Source organism: Aquarana catesbeiana, linkage group LG09 (genome assembly GCF_042186555.1).
Source record: "Aquarana catesbeiana isolate 2022-GZ linkage group LG09, ASM4218655v1, whole genome shotgun sequence".
In the NCBI taxonomy this organism is placed as follows: domain Eukaryota; kingdom Metazoa; phylum Chordata; class Amphibia; order Anura; family Ranidae; genus Aquarana; species Aquarana catesbeiana.
In genome coordinates this window covers 222,741,303-222,764,066 of record NC_133332.1, presented here as the reverse complement: position 1 = coordinate 222,764,066, position 22,764 = coordinate 222,741,303, and the positions used below count along the sequence as shown (strand labels likewise).

General features: G+C 43.2%; 1 protein-coding gene across 1 annotated transcript in view; it reads left to right on the top strand.

Annotated features, from left to right (window-relative positions):
* Positions 1–125: 125 nt before the first annotated feature.
* The window catches only part of FAM50A (family with sequence similarity 50 member A), a 31,557-nt gene continuing 8,918 nt past the window's right edge, over positions 126–22,764 (top strand). The window contains exons 1-9 of the mRNA XM_073599803.1: positions 126–370; positions 4,356–4,440; positions 5,999–6,098; positions 6,188–6,345; positions 8,088–8,164; positions 15,000–15,066; positions 15,158–15,219; positions 16,700–16,776; positions 20,167–20,221. Of these exons, the coding sequence (XP_073455904.1) occupies positions 260–370; positions 4,356–4,440; positions 5,999–6,098; positions 6,188–6,345; positions 8,088–8,164; positions 15,000–15,066; positions 15,158–15,219; positions 16,700–16,776; positions 20,167–20,221 (792 nt within the window). The 5' untranslated portion in view covers positions 126–259. The remainder of the gene's footprint in view (positions 371–4,355; positions 4,441–5,998; positions 6,099–6,187; positions 6,346–8,087; positions 8,165–14,999; positions 15,067–15,157; positions 15,220–16,699; positions 16,777–20,166; positions 20,222–22,764) is intronic.

Genomic DNA, 22,764 nt, shown 5'->3' with positions numbered 1-22,764 from the left:
AACAATAGATAGACTATTCTACTATACTATACTGGTTCCTAGGAGCGACGCTTCCTGTTCTATATGTACACAGATAGGTCTCCCAGCAACGCCAGACTTCCGGCTCCCAGAAGGCTTCGCTTCCGGATGTGGCTGGAGGAAGGAAGACAGGCCAATCAGCGCTCAGAGAGGGCGCAGGCGCGCGGGCTGTGTTGTTCCATCTGAGAGCGGAGAGAGTGAGGAGAGTGCGGGCTGTGTGTGTGAAGAGATCCCGGCAGACATGGCGCAGTACAAGGGAGCGGCCAGCGAGGCCGGGAGAGCCATGCAGCTGATGAAGAAGAGAGAGAAGCAGAGGGAACAACTCGAACAGTTGAAGCAGAAGATCGCCGAGGTGACCGCTCATACCATGTAGCGCCACTCTATGGTTCTGCACCGTACTGGCCTGCTCCAGCTGTGTGCTGCACTGTACATGTCTGTATTACACAGCTGGAGCAGAAATACCCCCCTGGGGTGACCATAGTGTGCAATTCTACTCAGTACTTTACATCCCTGTGATATACAGGAGAGCAGACACATACTACTACTATAGACCAGAGGTAGGCAACCTTTCAAAGGTTGAGATCTACTTGAACAACACGGAGGAAAGCAAAGATTCCTGGGGGGGTGTTGTCGCCCTTTAAAAAAAGAAAAAAAAGCCTCCAATAAATGCCCCACTTCAAATCCCCCCCCGTTCACATCCCCCCCTCCAGTATTATACTATGCCCCTTCCCCCTACACACACACCTCTGACGCCTCTCCACCCAGTAGTGTCCTGTACCCCCCCATAGCAGTGTCTTTTGCCATCCCCCTCCACTGTAGTGCCCTCTGCCCCCCCCCCCCCATAGCAGTGTCCTCTGCCACCTCCCCTCCCCACACACACCTCTGACTCCCCCCCCCCCTCCCTCCTCCAACACCTGGTAGTGTCCTGTGCTCCCAACCCTCCAAAGCAGTGCCTTCTGCCACCCCCCTCCACTGGAGTGCCCTCTGCCATCCCCCCATAGCAGTGTCTTCTGCCATCCCCTCTGCTATGGGGGGGGGGGGGGCAGAGGGCACTACAGTAGAGGGGATGGCAGAAGACACAGCTATGGGGGGGGGGGCAGAGGGCACTACAGTGGAGGGGGATGGCAGAGGCCACTGCTATGGGGAGGCAGCGGGCACTACAGTGGAGGGGGATGGCAGAAGACACTGCTATGGGGGGGGGCAGAGGGCACTACAGTAGTGTCCTCTGCCATCCCCTTCCACCGTAGTGCCCTCTGCCCCCCCCCCCCCCCAGCAGTGTCTTCTGCCACCCTCCTCCACTGTAGTGCCCTCTCCCATCCCCCATAGCAGTGTCCTCTGCTGTCCCCCTTCACTGTAGGACCCTCTGCCATCCCCCTCCACTGTAGTGCCCTATCCCATCCCCCATAGCAGTGTCCTCTGCCATCCCCCTCCACTGTAGTAATGAAATATGTCTATATACAATGGTGTATCATGCTATAGTTTAACAAAGATCTCCATATAATGGGATGTCGTGGTGCAGTGTAACAGTTCCATAAACAATGATGTGCCATCGTACAGTGTAATATTTTGTATCATAACATCCTGTGAAATATGGATCTCTATTACATTGTACTATGACACCCCACTAATACACATATATCTATTACACTGTACTTTAGCACCCCATTATTTGTGGATCTTTGTTAGACTGTACCATGACACCTTATGTATGGATCTCTAACATAGTGTCATAGTACAGTGTAATAGATATCCGTGTATAATGAAGTGTTGTGGTACAGTGTACAAGAGATCCACATAAAATTGGGTGTTGTGGTACATTGTAATAGTAGATATGTGCATATAATAGGGTGTCATAGTACACTGTAACAGAGATCTGTATATAGTTGGGTGTCATAGTACAGTGTAACAGAAATCCATGCACAGTGATACGTCATAGAACTGTAATAAAGATCCATATGTAATAGGCTGTCACGGCACAATGTAATAGATATTTGTTCATGTCATGGTATGGTGTAATAGAGGTTAGAGATCCACATATAATGGGGTGTTATGGTACAGTTTAATTGATATCTGTGTACAATGGTGTGTGTGATGCTATAGTGTAACAGAGGTCGGTATATAATGGGGTGCCATAGTACAGTGTAATAGAGATCTGTATATAATGGGGTTCCAGATTACAGGGTACCAGATGTCCATGCACAATGGTGGGTCATGGTGAAGCGCAACAGAAATCATCATGTAATGGGGGTGCTGTGATGCAGTGTAATAGATATCTGTGTACAATGGTGTGTCATGCTATAGTGTAACAGAGATCTTTATATAATAGGGTGCCATAGTACAGTGTAACATAGATCCATATATACTGAGGTGTCATGGTACAGTGTAGGAGAGATCCGGGTATAACGGGGTCTTGTGGTACAGGATAACGGCTCCCCATATAATGGGGTGATATGGTATAGGATAACAAAGATCTCTATAGAGTGGGGAAAATCATTTTTTGATCCCCTGCAGATTTTGTAAGTTTGCCCACTTACAAAGAAATGAAGGGTCTATAATTTTTCTCATAGGTGTATTTTAAATGATAGAGATAGAATATCAACCAAAAATCCAGAAAAAACACATGACACAAATGTTATAAATTGAGTTGCAGTTCAGTGAGTAAAATAAGTATTTGATCTCCTACCAACCAACAATAATTCTTGCTCCCACAGACTGGCTACAGTTTGTGCTCATGTGGTACACAGATTAGTCCTGTCAATTTAACAACTTGTTATGTGTATAAAAGACACCTGTCCACGGATACTTTCTTCCATTCAAACCCCCCCGTCATGGGCAAGACCAAAGAGCTGTCAAAGGATGTTAGGGACAAGATTGTAGACCTGCACAAGGCTGGAATAGGCTAAAAGACCATCAGCAAGAAGCTTGGTGAGAAGGAGACAACTGTTGGAATGATTATTTGCAAATGGAAGAAATACAATATAACCATCAATCACCCTTGGCCTCAAGCTCCATGCAAGATTTCACCTCATCGGGTAAGGATGATCATGAGAAAAGTGAGGGATCAGCCCAGAACCACACGAGAAGAGCTTGTGAATGATCTCAATGCAATTGGGACCACAGTCACCAAACAAACCATTGGTAACGCAATACGCCGCCTTGGATTGAAATCCTGCAGCGCCCACAAAGTCTCCATCTGAAGTTTGCCAATGTACATCTAAATGATTCAGAGAAGGATTGGGAGAAAGTGCTGTGGTCAGATGAGATCATATTTGAGCTCTGTGGTATCAACTCGCCTCACTGTGTTTGGAGGAAAACAAAATGATGACTATGACCCTAAGAACACCATCCCTACAGTCAAGCACAGAGGTGGAAACATTATGCTTTGGGGCTGTTTTTCTGCTAAAGGTACAGGCCGACTTTGCCACATTGAGGGGCCAATGTACGAGGCCATTTATTGTAAAATCTTGGATGAGAACCTTCCTCCCTCAGCCAGAACACTGAGGATGGGTCGTGGATGGGTCTTCCAGCACGACAATGACCCAAAACATACCGCCAAGACAACAAAGGAGTGGCTCAAGAAAAAGCACAATAAGGTCATAGAGTGGCCTAGTCAGTCTCCAGACCTTAATCCTATAGAAAATTTATGGAGGGAGCTGAAACTTCGAGTTGCCAAGTGACAGCCAAGCAACCTTAAGGATTTAGAGCAGATCTGTAAAGAAGAGTGGACCAAAATCCCTCCTGAGATGTGTGCAAATCTGATAACCAGCTACAAGAAACGTCTTACCTCTGTGATTGTCAACAAGGGTTTCTCCACCAAGTACTAAGTCATGTTTTGCTTGGGGATCAAATACATATTTTACTTACTGACCGGCAACTCCATTTGTATCGTGTTTTTTCTGGATTTTGGTTGATATTCTGCCTCTATTATTTAAAATACACATATGAGAAAAATATAGACCCTTCATTTCTTTGTAAGTGGGCAAACTTACAAATCCTGCAGAGATCAAATAATTATTTTCCCCACTGTATAATAGTGTGTCATGGTGCAATGTAACGGTCTTCTTTATATTTTGGGGGGTGCCATGGTACAATGTGACACAAATCTCCATATAATGTGGAGCTGTGGTACAGTATAGCAGAGATCTGTATATCATGTGATTCCATAGCACAGTGTAACAATGATTGGTATATGATGGGATGCTGTGATACCATGTAATAGAGATGTGTATATCGAGGTGAAGTGCCTTTTATATAGATAGCAGGTAGAGTGACTTTTTGCTGAGCTGGCCATATCGCAGTTGGATTGGCTTCATGTTAATTCTCGGTTTCTGTTACAGGAGAATGTGGTTAAAGCAAACATTAACAAGAAGTTTTCGGCACATTATGACGCAGTGGAGGCCGAGCTAAAATCCAGCACTGTGGGTGAGTCTAAATCATTATGGTCATATTTTTTTTTATTTTGCTAGAGACTTTGTTGAACCTTTTAGCTTCTCTTAGTAAAGTGTTGTGTTGCTGTGGCAGCCATATTGTCAGCTGAGCTGGCATTTCTGGGGCCACTACCCATTGGCTTGTAACTCATTCCATGCTATGCAATGCCGCTAGTTCCTATTGAACCGAGAGTCTGAACATTGCTATAATTCATAGGTCACTTTCCTTTGTATTAGGTGACAAGTGCCCTGTAATGCTATATTATAATTTTAACCACTTCAGCCCCGGAAGGTTTACCCCCCCCCCACCCCCCCCCCCCCCCCCCCTTATGACCAGGCTATTTTTTGCGATATGGCACTGCGCTACTTTAACTGACAATTGCGCTTTCATGTAACACTGTACCCAAATAAAATTTATGTCTTTTTTTCCCACAAATAGAGCTTTCTTTTGGTGGTATTTGATCACCTCTGCGGTTTTTATTTTTTGCACTAGAAAAAAAATAAAACAACAATTTTTTGAAAAAAATATATATATATTTTTTACTTTATGCTATAAAACATACCCAATAAAAAAATGTGAAAAATCAAATTTCTTCATCAATTTAAGCCAATATGTATTCTGCTACATATTTTTGGTAAAAAACAATAAGCGTATATTGATTGGTTTGCGCAAAAGTTATAGCGTTTACAAACTATGCAATATATTTGTTGAATTTTTATTTATTTATTTTTTACTAGTAATGGTGGCAATCAGTGATTTTTAGCGGGACTGTGACATTGCGGTGGACAAATCTGACACTAAGAAATATTTTTGGGTACCAGTGACACTAATACAGTGATCAGCGCTAAAACAAAGGGCACCATCACTGTACTAATGACACTGGTAGGGAAGGGGTTAACTGTGTTCCTAGGGAGTGCTTTCTAATTGGGGGTGGGGGGGGAGTGCTTTGACTGGGGGAAGAAAGAGATCCGTCTCTCTGCTTAGCAGGAACACAAGATCTCCATCTTCCCCTCTCACAGAACAGCGGTCTGCTTTGTTTGCATAGGCAGACCACCTTTCTGACTCTCCTGAGAACTATCGCCGTGTCCCAGCGGACATCCCTTTTGGGAAAGCTGGGTAGAATTTAAGAATGCAAAGAAATATGCTGAAATATGGGAGGTATAGAAGGAAGAGCAGAGAGAGGAGAGGAATGGAGACAAAAGGGGGGAAGATAATGGAACTAAAGAGAGAGGGGGGGGGGGGGGGGATAGGAGGTGGGTGGGAGGTAGGAAAGCAATAGCGAGTAGAGTGTTGTAAAACTGTATTATGTGTGTATGTGTGTGTGTGTGTGTGTATATATATATATATATATATATATATATAATTTGTAAATGTATTATCCTGGAAAATTAAGCAGAGTTGCTTTACATAGTAGGTGTGGTTGAAAAAAGACACAAGTCCATCAAGTCCAACCTATGAAACCTGTAAAAAAAATTGTAACTGTTTTATTACATTGTCAGTATACAAATTGTGCCCTGCAGTGTTCTTTAAATACTTTGTAACTCCCTATCAGGTCTGGTGACCCTAAATGACATGAAAGCCAAGCAGGAGGCTCTTGTGAAGGAGAGGGAGAAGCAGCTGGCTAAGAAGGAACAGTTTAAAGATCTACAGCTGTAAGTAGAATTTGGACCTACTACTGAGTATATAGTGCTGGCTCCCAGCTCCAGAGTGGGATTCCTCACTCTCTGTCCCATGTACACAGGAAGTTGGAGAAACAGAGGGAGAAAGAGCGGAAGAAAGAGGAGAAGAGGAAGATCGCCAGTTTGTCCTTTACCCTGGATGAGGATGAGGATGAAGAGGAAGATGATGAGGAGGAGGAGGAGGAAGAGGAAGAAGAAGAAGAAGAAATAGAGAGGGAAGGTGAGGTCTGGTTTTTCTCCATGAGGATCATATACAGTACACAGATCATTGCTCAGGCTGGATGTTTATTGGATGAGATGAATCTGACCATTTGCTAAACAGCCTTTATATGTATATAGCTCAAACAGCTCTGCAGAAGATGTAAGCATTGCATACCTAAACCATATGTAACATGCTCTCATTTAAAGCTTTGGAAAGTCCAATAGTTGTTCTTTATTTTAAACTTAAAATATTACAAACAAAACTTCTTTTTACAGTTGGATGGAGTGGTGGGGGGGTTAGAACTATTTGCAGTTTGATTGTTTTTTTTTTTTTAGTTTTTTTGCTCTGTATCACCTCTGGGAAAATTCACACACACTATTTGTCCAATCACCAGTTTCACTGGGAATAAAAGTAAGGGTAACTCCAAAATCGTAAAGTGCCAATAAATGATATCCTATTCTCCAAAAATAATCCATACACATCCATAGCCTAAAGCTATATTAAAGGCAGAATTAAAAAACAAACATGTTATACTTACCAGCTCTGTGTAATTGTGTTGCAAAGTGCGGACCCGATTCCCCCCCTCTTCTCGTGTCTCCCACCGGTGCTCCTGGCCCCTCCCTCCTGTCATGGTTTCCCCCCCCCCCTCCATAGCAAGCAGCTTGCTCCCAAGCTACTTCTCCATGTGTCAATTCTCACACAAAGCCATGACTCCCCCCACCCCACCCCACCCTCGCTTCATTCTCTCAGTGGCTGACAGCAGCAGGAGTCAATGTAACCCACTGCTCTCTCAGCCAATGAAGGCGAGTCCCCAGTGAGCCGTTGCTCTCGTGCACGTCGCTGGATAGGGCTGGGGCTCGGGTAAGTATTGAGGGGGCTGCTGCACACTGTAGATTTTTTACTTTCATGCATAGAATGCATGAAGGTAAAAAACCGTGAGCGTTTTAGAGCCACTTTTTATGGCCCTGTGATCTGTTTTTTGTTTTTTATTAAATCGTTTCTGATTGTGTTTTTCTGACTCCCTGTAACATTCTCTGTGAGCTCTGAAACCTCTCCTTTTTCCCCCCCTCACTTCCATTCATTTGGAACGAACAGTGCACATTAATTTGCTATTGCTATACACACTACAAATCCCATAGTCCCTAGTCCATTTTGGAAGCAGGCAAGAGAGGGTGTCTGAGTTCCTACATGCACTGGGACCATGACGAATTAAAGGAGAAGTATGGGAATGCAAAAATTGTTGGTACATGCTACCCCCATACCTACATTGCATTTCTTTCTTTCCTCAACCCTTTAGTTTTTGCAGAATAGTCCTTTGAAATGTCCAGAATCAGCCTCTAACGGTTCTTTCTCAGTTCAAAAGTTTGCATGGGGTGGACACAGCTCCTCAATCCAGCCACGGCTTCACTCCCTCCCCTTAGAGGACATGTGGGTGTGATTGGTGAAGAGGTGCACACCCAGGCTGCTATCTAGAACAAGCACGTTCTTCATGTGCCTCTGTTTCCATGGCAGCATGTCCCCAGCTATAACCCGGAAGCAGAGACAGTGTGATACAAGTGAAGTCTCCTTACCTTTCCCTGGCTGTTATCTGCAAGCTCTCCTCTGCAAGATTCCAACACCTCTCCCCTGGGATTTGATGTTCCTTCCTGTGTCCTCTGAATTCCCTCCCCCCTCCCCCTCTTTACATTAATATGTTCCTGTTCACTTAGTCTTAGGTTTAATTTCTGTCTGTCTGATTCTCCTCTCATCCTTTATTGTAGAGCTACCAAAAAAAAAGAAGAAATTGGGGAAGAATCCAGATGTGGACACCAGTTTCCTGCCAGATCGAGACCGAGAGGTATGGTGTGTGTTATTTTATACGGCATTTAAGGCATTAACCACTTAAGCCCCGGACCTTTGCTGGCCAAAGACCAGAGCACTTTTTGCGATTCGGCACTGCATCGCTTTAACTGACAATTGCGCGGTCGTGCGACGTGGCTCCCAAACAAAATTGAAGTCCTTTTTTCCCCACAAATAGAGCTTTCTTTTGGTGGTATTTTATCACCTCTGCGGTTTTTATTTTTTGCGCTATAAACAAAATAAGAGCAACAATTTAAAAAAAAAAAAACGCATTATTTTTTCATTTTTGCTATAATAAATATCCCCCCAAAAAATATAAAAAAACATTTTTTTTACCTCAGTTTAGGCCGACGCGTATTCTTCGACATATTGTTATAAAAAAAAAATAGCAATAAGCGTTTATTGATTGGTTTGCACAAAAGTTATAGTGTCTACAAAATAGGGGATAGTTTTATGGCATTTTTATTAATTTTTTTTTTTTTTTAATTAGTAATGGTGGCGATCAGCGATTTATTTATTTTTTTTTTTTTTGCGACATTATGGCGGGCACGTCGGACAATTTAGACACATTTTGGGACCATTGCCATTAATACAGCGATTTAATGCTATAAAATTGCATCGATTACTGTAAAAATGTCACTGGCAGTGAAGGGGTTAATCACTAGGGGGCGGGGTTACGTTTGTTCTAGGAAGTGATTCTAACTGTCTGGGGGATGGGCTAGCAGTGACATGACACTGATTGCTGCTCCTGATGAGAGGGAGCAGACGATCAGTGTCCTGTCACTAGGCAGAACAGGGAGATGCTGTGTTTACATCAGCATCTCCCCGTTCTTCAGCTCCGTGACACGATCGCGGGCACCCGGCGAACATCGAGTCCGCGGGCACGGTCACGGAGCTCGCGGCAGGCACGCGCACGCACGGCGGGAAATTCAAAGTAACATACAGGTACGTTACTTTGCCCAGCCGTGCCATTCTGCCGACGTAAGTGTACAGGAGGCAGTTGGCAAGTGGTTAAAGGAGTTGTAAAGGCAAAAGTTTTTTATCCTAATGAATTCTATGCATTACGATAAAAACCTTCTGTGTGTAGCAGCCCCAACACTTACCCTGAGCCCCTACTCTGTCCAACGATGTCCACGATTCCCTCGGCCGTCCGAAACTCTCCTCCCGATTGGCTGGGGCACAGCTGTCAATCAAAGTCAGTTAGCCAATCGGGAGAAAGAGGGGGCAGGGCCGAACTGCAGCTGCGTGTCTGAATGGACGCTCGGCTCGGGTGCCCCCATAGCAAGCTGCTGGTCTATGGGGGCACTCGACAGGAGGGAGGGCCACGAGCAGCAAAGAGGCACCTGAGAAGAGGAGGATCCAGGCTGCTCTGTGCAAAACTAACTGCACAGAGGAGGTAAGTATAACATGTGTTTTTTTTTTTTTTAAAGCAAGACTTTACAATCGCTTTAATATTACAGAATAGAGTCCTATGAAACATAACCTGCAGATGTATTATCTTTCCACACAGGGGAAACAGGACATACTGATGCATGACAATAGGTGCTGTTACAGTAGCTATGGCCTTCTTGTTATCACCCAAACTTGGCAGTTTATAAAGTTGGAGCAATACTCGTGGCCTATTAAATTATATGTAAACGATCACTTTGTAAAACAACCCATTCATCTTAAAATCAAAATGAAAGGCAAAACATTTGTGTAGACATATAAAGAAACAAATCCTTTTTCTCCCCTGTTTTAAATTTGAACACATACCCTCTGTTTTCTGTTGCATAAGGAGCTCCAAGAGCAAGGGAAGGAGAAACAGCAGCACACAGAACTTCCCAGTGAATGGCTCTGCAGGGGGGTATGCCAGCACAAGTCTGATCATTGGAGGAGAGTAGGCAGAGTTCCCAGCACAGCTTGAAAATGGAGCATTCTGTACTCTTTTATGCTTAGTGTGGTCAGTTTGTAATAGGAAACAAAGGGACTGGCAGGAACACCAGGGATTTCACACAAAGGAAGCAATACAAAGAGAAGAGGTTACTTTTTCATACAAGTACATGGTACAGCAGGTGCATATCGGGAATGTGAAATGTTGGGTTAACATATTCGTTAATATGTTCTATGGAACCTGCTCTTTGGTGGTTTATAAGTAAGAGGTAGGTTAAAAAAAAAAAAAAAAAAGAAGAAATCCGGCTGTGATCAGATGGAAAATAAGGGAAAGCGAAGGAGATGTATATCCAATTGGCACATGAGGGCAGAAGTGAAAGGAGGAATAAAGAGAGGGTAAGCAATAATTGGGAAACTGTATTAATATGTAACATAACAAGATTTTAGGAAAAAAAGGGAATGAGTCTAAATCCCAGTACGCATTTAGTAGGGAAAGAAAGTTGTAAAAGTCGCACATCACAGCAAAATCCTGTAAGGAGGTGTATGACCACTTCAGCCCAGGCTCCAACCAGGCCCCCTGATCACGCTCGTAGTCCATTCAAACTACAAATAAGGAATAAAGTGTGGCGCTAAAACAGACTTGTTCCTTATTTGGGCTGGGCCCACCAGAATTGTAATCTGAGGGCTGAATATAGCCCAATAAGGTATTTAGTGAAAAGGGACTTTTTCAAATCCTGTTTATAAAAATTAATGGGAAGAAAGTAAATCAGCAAGCTGGTCACCCTTATAATCCCACATATCAGATACCTACTAAATAAGATCCAATAGGGAACAACCAGATGGGAAGTTGGTTGCATTACCCCCAAAGGAATATCTCTGTGAGGTTCAGAAAATGTGATATTCAAACATACAAAGAAAAAATAGGAAAAAAAACATGGTGCTTAAACTACATCAGGTATATAAAACCCTGAAATTTGTGGATCTATATCTATTGTGCTGATGAGCAAATCTGCATGCCTGCTCCCAACAGGCAACATACAGGTGCATGAATATTAAATCAATATGTGCAAAAAAAAACAAAAAAACTTATCTCAATGTAAGTGCAACTATGTGTGTAAATGATGTCCATGCACAAACTCAAATGAAAATCGGGTATGAGTCCAAATACTAGTCCTATGGAAATACAACTAGAAACTTGGCAATTGGGGCTTCCCTTGGACCGCCAGGATGGTTCCCGTATATTCGGATGGTCAGACTGTAACTGTAGATATGGGTAGGTAAAAAATACTCTTACCGGAGGTGGTGGACTCACCAGCCAGCGGCTTCGGAGTCAGAGCAAGCTTATGGTAAAACGAACAGCAGTGGTTGGAATGCTGCTTCAACCGCTAGTAGAGACACCAGAAGATGGAGATCCTCACAGAACGGCCTCCCACGCTCAATGCTCGGTACACCAAACAAATCCTCGGGTGGAGAAATCAGAGAAAGAACTCCACATAGCGTAAAACTGCTTCCAAAAACTTTAATAGAAGTTTTGCGATAAATTACACTGGCTCATGAACTATAACAGAAACCAGGTAAATAAAGATGCAATCACCCATAGACAGCAACAGAGGCCGAGGTACAAAAATGTATAAAATCAAATAAAAAAGCGCTTATTCCATCGTGGCAAAACAGGCATATCAGACCGGGTCTGATATGCCTGTTTTGCCACGATGGAATAAGCGCTTTTTTATTTGATTTTATACATTTTTGTACCTCGGCCTCTGTTGCTGTCTATGGGTCATTGCATCTTTATTTACCTGGTTTCTGTTATAGTTCATGAGCCAGTGTAATTTTTTATCGCAAAACTTCTATTAAAAGTTTTTGGAAGCAGTTTTACGCTATGTGGAGTTCTTTCTCTGATTTCTCCACCCGAGGATTTGTTTGGTGTACCGAGCATTGAGCGTGGGAGGCCGTTCTGTGAGGATCTCCATCTTCTGGTGTCTCTACTAGCGGTTGAAGCAGCATTCCAACCACTGCTGTTCGTTTTACCATAAGCTTGCTCTGACTCCGAAGCCGCTGGCTGGTGAGTCTACCACCTCCGGTAAGAGTATTTTTTTTACCTACCCATATCTACAGTTACAGTCTGACCATCCGAATATACGGGAACCATCCTGGCGGTCCAAGGGAAGCCCCAATTGCCAAGTTTCTAGTTGTACTTCCATAGGACTAGTATTTGGACTCATACCCGATTTTCATTTGAGTTTGTGCATGGACATCATTTACACACATAGTTGCACTTACATTGAGATAAGTTTTTTTTTTTTTTTTTTTTTTTTGCACATATTGATTTAATATTCACGCACCTGTATGTTGCCTGTTGGGAGCAGGCAAACACGTTTGCAGATTTGCTCATCAGCACAATAGATATAGATCCACAAATTTCAGGGTTTTATATGCCTGATGTAGTTTAAGCACCATGTTTTTTTTCCTATTTTTTCTTTGTACGTTTTGAATATCACATTTTCTGAACCTCACAGAGATATTCCTTTGGGGGTAACGCAACCAACTTCCCATCTGGTTGTTCCCTATTGGATCTTATTTAGTAGATATCTGATATGTGGGATTATAAAGGTGACCACCTTCCTGATTTACTTTCTTCCCATTAATTTTTATATACAGGATTTGAAAAAGGCCCTTTTCACTAAATACCTTATTGGGCTATATTCGGCCCTCAGATTACAATTCTGGTGGGCCCAGCCCAAATAAGGAACAAGTCCGTTTTAGCGCCACACTTTATTCCTTATTTTTATTTACAATTTGTCTGATTGTTGTGTTGGCAGCTCTCCATATAATTTTTTGGGACTGGCGCAGTATTATTTTTTATTTTTTTATTAATTCAAACTACAAGTCTGTCTGCCACTGTGACCAATTCCTGTGAATGAATAATGTGACCGCCCGCACAGCCATGCTGTTGTCAAAATGTGACAGCGGAGAGTGGACTCCCCATTACATAGAAGAGAATTGATCAGGAATACAGGGGGAGGTTGCTGAACAAGCTACATGTTACACCCTAACTACAGGAGTAACACATAACACAGGGGTATTGAATTAAAATTCAAGGAGGTTGGGTCACTAAAATGTTGTTCCAGCCAAGGTCTGAATATCATGTCTGTGCTTTGAAATATTGTATACGTCTACTTTCCTTTTTTTGGCGCAAGCCACACTCTTTGTCTTTTTGTTACTGTTTCCTGCACACACTCCTGGTAATACTCTGTAAATGTCCCCATTAGCATTCCCCCTTACATCAGGTGTCCCTACCAGAGTAATTCATTACATTGGGTGCCCCTATCGGACTACCCCCATATATCAGTTGCCACCGTCAGAGTACCCCTTTATATCAGGTGTCCCCATCAGAGCGCCCCCTTAAGTAATGTGTTTCCATCAGACTGCCACCTTACATCAGGTATTTCCATCAGAGTGCCCACTTACATCTGGTCTCAGCATCGGAAGGCCCCTTTACATCTGGTGTCTCCCATCAGTGTATCCCCTTATGTAGGGTGTCCTCATCAGACTGCCTCCTTACATCAGGTGCCCCCATCAGAGTGCTTCTTTACATCAGGTGCCCCTATCAGAGTGCTTCTTTACATAAAATGTGCCCCATCAGCGTGCCCCTTAACATAAAATGTGCCCATCAGTGTGCCCTTTAACATAAAATAAGGGGCACACTGATGGGCACATTTTTTTGGGAGCTGCGCTGGAAATCTTGATGAATGGGGCAGGGCACACATATGACTTCACACCATACCTCGCTGCTTGAAAGGAGTGGGAGCCATGAGATAGCAAGCAGCAGGGGACGGGGCGTACACGTGATGTTCCGCCTTGCCTTGTGGTCCAGCAGGGAGTGAGAGCCAGGAACTGCAAGATAGTCAGCAGCAGGGGGTGGGGCACACACACAACGTCATTAGTTGCTGGGACGCCCGCAGTCCCAGCAACCAATGACTACTGAGAGGCAGAGATGTGGTACTTCACACTGACTTATATAACATTTCAGGAAGGTGAACTTCTCCTTGCTGAGAACCTACTGATGGAAACTGCTTTTTCACTCACCCACAGACTGAATTAGTAGTGGAGTAGTGACATCAATTCAAATAAATATATATAAACTTATGATAACTTGGAGGACTGCTTACTCCCATTTCTAAAGACTGATTTCTTCAATGAATGTTCCTCCAATGGGTCTATTACACTCCTCAGCGTTTGTCTGCCATATACCCAGGAACTCTGGATAGATGTTTTTGATGTGGCACAGACACTGGCACCTACCCTCATGTTTTTTGATTGTGTCCTAAACTATCCCGCCCCCCTGATCTCTCCCCTTTCTGATCCCTTCTCTTTGATGCCTCTTCCCACCCCTCTTGCCTATGCCTTCCTCAACTGCCCCCTTCCCTATCTCTTCCCCACCATGCCCGTGCTGGATGCTTATACTGCTGATGTTAGAAGATGGATCCACATGTTCTAATGGGCAATTTTGTGCTATAAATTGTGTAATGCCCTTGCCTTACTCTGTATTTATTACCATTGTCACTTCAAATGCCAAGATACTGATTTGCTGTTTGCATGTTACTTTTTGTACTTGTTTTGTATATTTTTCAAACTTGTATAAAAACTTACTGGTAAAAACTATATACGGTATATGTAGGCTTAGCTTTACTGCCTTCAACTAGTATACAGTCTGTAAATTGGACAATGGCTACTTCAGTTAAAGGTATCTGAGATGGAGGTCTTGCTTCATTGCAGGCTTTCCTTAAAGAGAAGGAAGGCACAGCCTGCAGTCCTTGGACTTTTGAAAACCTACTAGTCCTATCACTAGCTGCCAAAGCATGGTTGAGTTGGCGCTTATATTGGTCTCCATATACCTGGTAAATGTCTATTGTTTCCATTATGCTGTATGTGACTTGGATTGTCCTTGTTCCCTTCAGGAGGAAGAAAACCGACTTCGAGAAGAGCTGAGACAGGAGTGGGAGCGGAAGCAGGAGAAGATTAAAAGTAAGGGAAAATGTCCAGCTTGGGGAGGGGATTGTGGTGCCTTTCACTTCTGAGCTTTCCTGTGGTTTACACCGCCTCATTCTCTGCTCAGGTGAAGAGATCGAGATTACCTTCAGTTACTGGGACGGTTCAGGACACCGCAGAACAGTGAAGGTAATTGTCCCCTTTGGCCTCATTAAGTGGGAGCATGTTTGTATACAGACACATATAGTAATACCAGAATAGGAAGGTTTCTACATTCATTAAATTAAAGATAATCTGTAACACACTTGTGTGAAAAGTCTGAAATGAAAGATGCGATGATAGCCATGCATTAGCATCAGAGCTGTGACATCATTTGTGTTGAAACCCCTGAACCTGGGCACACTGATAATGCATCTATAGACTTAAAGAAGAACTTAACCTGGGTTTGGGAAAATTTTAAAGCCAGCAGCAAGTACTGGCTGGGGGGGCACTAGCTTGTCATCAGGGGGTTGAACTGCCTGAACTTGAAAGAGGCAGCTGGCTGAAAAGGACCAAGATAGTGGCACAGGATATAGGCAAAGACAAACAAACAGCATATAGCTGCAGAACAGTTCTGGATACGCTGAAAAGATGAGTGTGTGTTTTTGAATTTAACCCAGCATTCAAGGTAAAAAGGCGGGGTGGGGGGATGTAAAGTGTTACTAAACCCACAACAGTAAAATCGGTCTGTATATGCAGTAAAGCATGCTCGTTATACTCACTGGAACCTAAGGGGTTAATCCTCCGCATTGTTTAAAAAGGCTGTTTGATCCTGTCTTCTCTGATCCTCCCCTTCTTCCACTGACTCCAATATGTTTCCTGGTAATACAGGGCCAGTGGATGGGCTGCACATGCTCAGTTTGGTGTTTATTGCTAGAGAGTTTTTTTTTTTAATCTTTGGCCCTGTGCTGATCACATGCTTCCATCAGCAATGTCCAGATAGAGGGTCAGGGGCCCTGCATCCTGATAGGACAGTCAGTGCAGAATGAAAACTCTTCCCACAAGCTTTAACCAGTGCTTGGCCAGACACTGACAGAATTCACAAAACTGCTGTATACTGCAGATGAGAAAAGGTATTTAGCCATTTTATATTAAAAATAATTGCATTTCCATGTTCCGTGGGAGACCAGATATAGTGAATCCAGGGTCCTGGGTTTAGTAACACTTTAAATTCTGCTTTAACTTCCCAGTTGCAAGCTGCAGGTGGGGAAACGACTGTATTGTTTTAACTGCAGTAGAGAAGTCATGTCATCAGAGTGGAGTTGCTGTTTCCTGGGATTGTGTATTTTAAATATGCATATGGCTTTTTTGGCTGTAATTCAGGTTTAGGTTAAAGTTTACATTTTAAGTGCAACTGGCATTTTATGGGTTCCAAGGAACACAGCAGAAGCTTTGTTTAGAACAAAAGGTGTGAGCAGCCTGGTTCTGGTGCTTGTTTCCAGAGATTTTAGGTTTGTGTTATGTTTTTGACAGGGTTCATTTGATTAGCTTTTGGGCGCAGCCCTGTTTAAACTTTGGTTTAATAATGACCGGTCTGCCTTTAGTAACCTCTGATGCTCATACAGGGGGAGATGGGGCTGAGCTACTTCCAATAGCTCTCACCATTTTAACTTGCTGCTTTTCTCTCCAGATGAAGAAAGGAAATACCATCCAGCAATTCCTCCAGAAAGCCCTTGAGATCCTGCGGAAAGACTTCAGTGAACTCCGGTGAGGAGCATTGTGCAGATTATTTCTAGACTTGAGAATGAAGTGGTAATAAGATGCAGTTTTATCCAAAGAGAAGGGAAACCTCATGCATTTACAGCACACAGTCCTAATTTCAGCATAAGTCTATTCTCAGTGGAGAGATGTTGGAAGAGGAATTTAGAAGCAGACTGCAGCAGTCATAGCTGAAGAAAAGACAATTAAGAACAATGTACTTCCCTCATCCTTGTCTTCATATGCTCCTACATATGATTAATGTTTTCAGGCCTCCTTTCATATGGCCTAGGGATTAAACCTTCTTTATCAAAGTAAAGGACAGTCAGGTTATATTGTTAGTATGAACCAGTTAGATTGTTTTGCTTAAACTGCCTTTAACCACTTTCCAACCGAACTATAGTACAATGACGTCCTCGGTTGGAAGTCGAATACCAGGGTTATGGCTGCAGCAATATGGCATAACCCTGGTATTGTTTTCTTTTTCAGCCGGCGATTTTTTTACTGCTAAATAAAATTGATTAGCCACTAGATCACTTTAAGAAGTGGCAGCGTGAAGGGGTTCCCGCCTCCACCCGCTGACTCTCGGGCTTACCTGGATGATCAGTAGTCCCAGAAACCAATCCAGTGGTTGCGGCAGCTGACCACAGAGATTAGCTGAGGAAAGATGGCCTCAGCTAAACTCCATGGTCTAGGAGGACCGGAGCGATGTCCCGTTCCAGTTCGATGTAAGCACTACTCCTCCTCCTCCCTCCTCCCTCGCCATGATTGGCTGTCCTGTAATCCAAAAACTCCTGATCGCAAGGAGCGATCAGAAGCTTTCTGTAAAGAGACAGTAACTGCCGCACGTGCACTCAGTGCAGGTGTATTTTAATGCAAATATACAGCCCCTCTGCACTAAGGAACAGGCATCGAGAGGCCGCATATTTGCGTATGGCCAAGGGGTTAAAAAAAAAATCTAAAAATTAAAGTGAATAAAATTAGTGTAAAAAAATAAACATTTTTTGCAAATTTAAAGCACCCCCATCCCCCCCCCCGCCCGCTTGCTTGCAGTGGCAAATGCATACGTAGGTCACGCCCATATATGTTAACGGTGTTCACACCACACGTGATGTATTGCTGGGCACGTTATAGTGCGAGCAATAATTATAGCACTAGACCTCCTTTTGTAACTTTTTAACTTTGTAACTTTTTTATTTTTAAGTACCATAATTTGGCCCCGCTCCATGAGTGTGCGCAATTTTAAAGCATGACATGTTTAGTATCTATTTACTCAGCGTAACCTCTTTCATATTTTACAAAAAAATGTGTTATATATCTTTTTTGGTTTCTTTAATTCGTTAAAGTGTATATATATATTTAAAAAAAATTGCATTTGAAAAATCGCTGCACAAATATCATGTCACATAAAAAAAGACTGCCTTTTTTTTATTCTCTAGGGCCTCTGCTAACAAATCTATATATTGTTTTGGAGGTTCTAGATAGTTTTCTAGCAAAAAACCACAGATTTTTACATATATGAGAGAAGTGCCAGCCAACACTTTTTTTTTTTTTCTTTATAGTTTTTGATAGAATGTGGAAGAGCTACAACCTTAGTCAGGTTTATTCTGTTAAAAATTTTTTGCAATGTGGAAAGTAATGGAAGATCAAAACTGAGTTGTTACAGTATCAAGAGGTGAAGGTAAATCTTCCAAATGAGAAGTCTGTTCTGCCTACATCTGTCTAGAAGGGGATACAGTATCTTCCCTTTTTTGTAAAGACTTTCTCTGCCAGCCATGTCTCTAGAGCAGGATGTAAAGGGAAATCTCCCCGGGACACAGAAAATACAATACCTAATATATAAAAAAAAAATGTGTGTGTGTATATATATATATATTATATATAAACATTTTGGCATTTTTTTTAAATCCTGCATTTTTTTATTTAAAGAATACCTGGTGATCTTGCCAGTTGTGCCCTTGTGTTGTCACCCTGTCATACACGTGCCTGATGGAGACAAGTGGCTTTTCCAACACATAGGCATGGGCCACTGTTGTCACTATCAAGGATTGGAGATCCAGCAGAGGAGGAAATAAAAAGAAAATGCAATTGTTTGATGCAGAGTAGCCTTTTTCAACCAGGGTGTCTCGGCAAAATGCCTAAAAATTTCCCAAAAATGTAATACAAACCAGTGGCCGGATGAAGCCAACCTTTTAGTTGCACAAAGCCACAGGATTTCATAGTGCACCATTACAACCTTCCAGCCACCAGTGTCCTAACAACCAATAAAGTAATCGGTTAATAAGGGGGGCATCCGCTGCCTGCACAGCATCGGTATTTACCCCTTTCCATCAGTGCTGGGGTCACATTGGCTGATGAGAAAGGGAGTGAGGGAGAAGAGAAACATTAGCTTACTACTCAGTATCAGTGTGCAAAAGTATATTTGGTTTGGATGAATAAATCACCTCTAACGTTGGGTGTCCAACGTTTGTGGATGTTGCTGAGTTATGTAAAACTATTTGTGTCGATTTTTACATTTTAGAATGGGGTGCTTCAAGATTGCAGAATTTAAAGGGTGCCATGACTGAAATAAGGTTGAGAAACACTGTTTTAGCAGACTAAGGCTGGCCATAGATGATGCAGGGAGAACATTGTGATTATTGGTAGCAGCTATAGCCGCCGATGGTTCAACTTGGGTACAATCAGCCTGCTCATAGATGATTCGAATCTCGGACAGTTCCTGCTGAACCAGCAGAGATACGAACCATCTATGGCTGGCTTACCATGCTGGAAAAGATATGTTTGTCATAAAACATTTGTGATGCACACAGAGAAATGGCAAGGCATGCATGATTTGAACCATCTATGGCCAGCTTACATTTACTTTAAAATATCTTTACAAAATCCTAGAAATTTTCACATGCCAATGACTTGCAGCCCTTGGGTTCTTCTGTGAAATGGTGTCACTGGTGGGTTTTGAGCCCATGACCCAGTCATACAAGGTGTCGGTCACTAATCTAACAGCACATTTGCATTTCATTTAATGCTGAGTAATGATACCAACTCAAATTTGTTTTCTTAATTCAGGGAAAGTGTACAGCTATTTTTGGTCAATTTAATAATTTTTTTTAAGTTTGTGCACTGATGTTTTTATATGATTTTTAAATGATTATAAAATATATTTTACAAATCACCAAATATAGGGTGCATCCTGGACTCCCATTATAACTGCATGCTTTCAAGCTGTCTGTGTTAACTAAGCCATTGGCTCTTAGTATGAACTCAGCTATTGGCTTCAAAAATATAAACAAATTTTTACAGTATTTCATATTTATCTGGTGAAAAAATAGTTTTTAGTTCCTGAACATGACTAAATAAATATAACACCTTTTATTGTTTTATGCTTTGAAATTCCTACAGGTCAGCTGGAGTAGAGCAACTCATGTACATCAAGGAAGATCTCATCATTCCGCATGTAAGTTTTTACATAGCAAGTTATAAACTGTGGTCAGACCAGTAAAAAAAAATATTATAAAGCAAGGGTATACATGTACAGTGTTTTTTTTTTTTTTTTTTTTTTCGTTTTAACCAGCGGGTTGAACGGGGAATAAAAAGTCAGATCCCTGCATTAACACAAGCGATATTAATGCAGGGATCTCTCCTGCTGAGTTATTGTATTTTGGCAGGGGGGACTTCCTGCTGAACTGGTTGATTTTTGGTCTATGCTTAACTACCTCATGTCCACCGTATTGTCAAATGATGGGTGGGCGGCGGCTCCCTCTTTCTGGGACGACATCATATGAGGTCTTCCCACACTCGCCACGCTTGTGCACCCCGGGGGGGCTTGACGATCTGTGGTGTGCTCATTCAGGGCCGCTGATAGAAATCATGGGGCCCCCTTCAGCCCCACCCCTGGCTCCTCCCCAGTGAGTCAGAACACACAGGGGTCTCTCAATATAAGGAGTTACATCTCCCCATCCACATGACATGACAGGGGGTCGCTTATTATGATTACACTGTCCCTGCTCAGGACACACAGGCCCCCCCCCCCATTATATGAAGTACAGTACACATGTTCCATCACTGTACACCTCTGCACACATGTTCCATCACTGTACACCTCTGCACACATGTTCCATCACTGTACACCTCTGCACACATGTTCCATCACTGTACACCTCTGCACACATGTTCCATCACTGTACACCTCTGCACACATGTTCCATCACTGTACACCTCTGCACACATGTTCCATCACTGTACACCTCTGCACACATGTTCCATTACTGTACACCTCTGCACACATGTTCCATCACTGTACACCTCTGCACACATGTTCCATCACTGTACACCTCTGCACACATGTTCCATCACTGTACACCTCTGCACACATGTTCCATCACTGTACACCTCTGCACACATGTTCCATCACTGTACACCTCTGCACACATGTTCCATCACTGTACACCTCTGCACACATGTTCCATCACTGTACACCTCTGCACACATGTTCCATCACTGTACACCTCTGCACACATGTTCCATCACTGTACACCTCTGCACACATGTTCCATCACTGTACACCTCTGCACACATGTTCCATCACTGTACACCTCTGCACACATGTTCCATCACTGTACACCTCTGCACACATGTTCCATCACTGTACACCTCTGCACACATGTTCCATCACTGTACACCTCTGCACACATGTTCCATCACTGTACACCTCTGCACACATGTTCCATCACTGTACACCTCTGCACACATGTTCCATCACTGTACACCTCTGCACACATGTTCTATCACTGTACACCTCTGCACACATGTTCCATCGCTTTACCCCCATGTACATATGTGTCATCACTGCACACATGTTCCCTCACTGCACCCCTCTGCACACATGTTCACCATTGATGGTAAACAGGGTTCAGTGTACAACTATAACAAGAGAGACCACTGGCTCTTACCACTCTCTCCTGCAGACATTTAAATCTCCAGGCTGCACATTGTATTTCCCACACAGCCTGGACGTCAGGAGGAGGCAGGTGCAGCTCTGAGTGACAGAGCAGAAAACCAATCGGCTTCCAGCTACATTCAGGAGAATTAGCCATCAGACATCCTGCTGGGAGGCAAAAATATGTAGATAGCAGTGTAGGAGAGGCTTCCGCGTTGCTGTTCTCCTCACTGACACAAGGTACATGAGTAGAGATGTGAGTGTATAGTGAGGAAGTCACACATGCAGGCTACTTGCCGTCGGTGCTGCTGAACTGAAGCCAACCCCTGCCCTGAGTTCTCTTACCATCCAGAAAGTGTTCTCCTCCTCCTCCTCCTCTCCAGCCTCTGGGTGCCGCTGCTGCGCCTGCCGCTCCTCACCTCTCTGGTGGTCAGATGGGGGTGCTGGCTGGAGAAATACTTTTTTTTTTTTTCATCCTCTGCCAGTTGTACTGGCTTATAAGTGGCCCTGAGCTCATTCCCTGGGACACAGTGCATCAATGATCCCAGTAAAGAGCCGATGACAAGGCTCTTTACCCATGTGATCAGCTGTGTCCAATCACAGCTGATCACACGTAAACAAGGAAATGCTGATGATGATGGCATGTGAGGAGAGCCGATCAGCGACATTCCCTCACAGGGGAGATCTGCACATAATCAGGGTACCAATTATCAGTGCAACCCCATCAGTGATGCCAATCAGTCCTGCATATTAGCCCCACCTCATCAGTGTCCTTCGGTGTAGCCTAATTTTTTTAACTAAAAAAAAAGAAAAAACCCAGTGGTGATTAAATACCACCAAATGAAAGCTCTAACATTTTTGTTTGGGTACAGCATTGCATGAACGCACAATTGTCATTCAAAGTGCGACAGCACTGAAAGCTGAAAAATGGCCTGGGCAGAAAGGGGTTAAAAGTGCCCGGTAGCCAAGTGGTTAAGAGGTGGTTGTGTTGCTGCCCTGCAGGGTTGGTCCAGCCAGAACACACATAAGTTCACTGTACTATTAAATCACCTGCTTTCTTA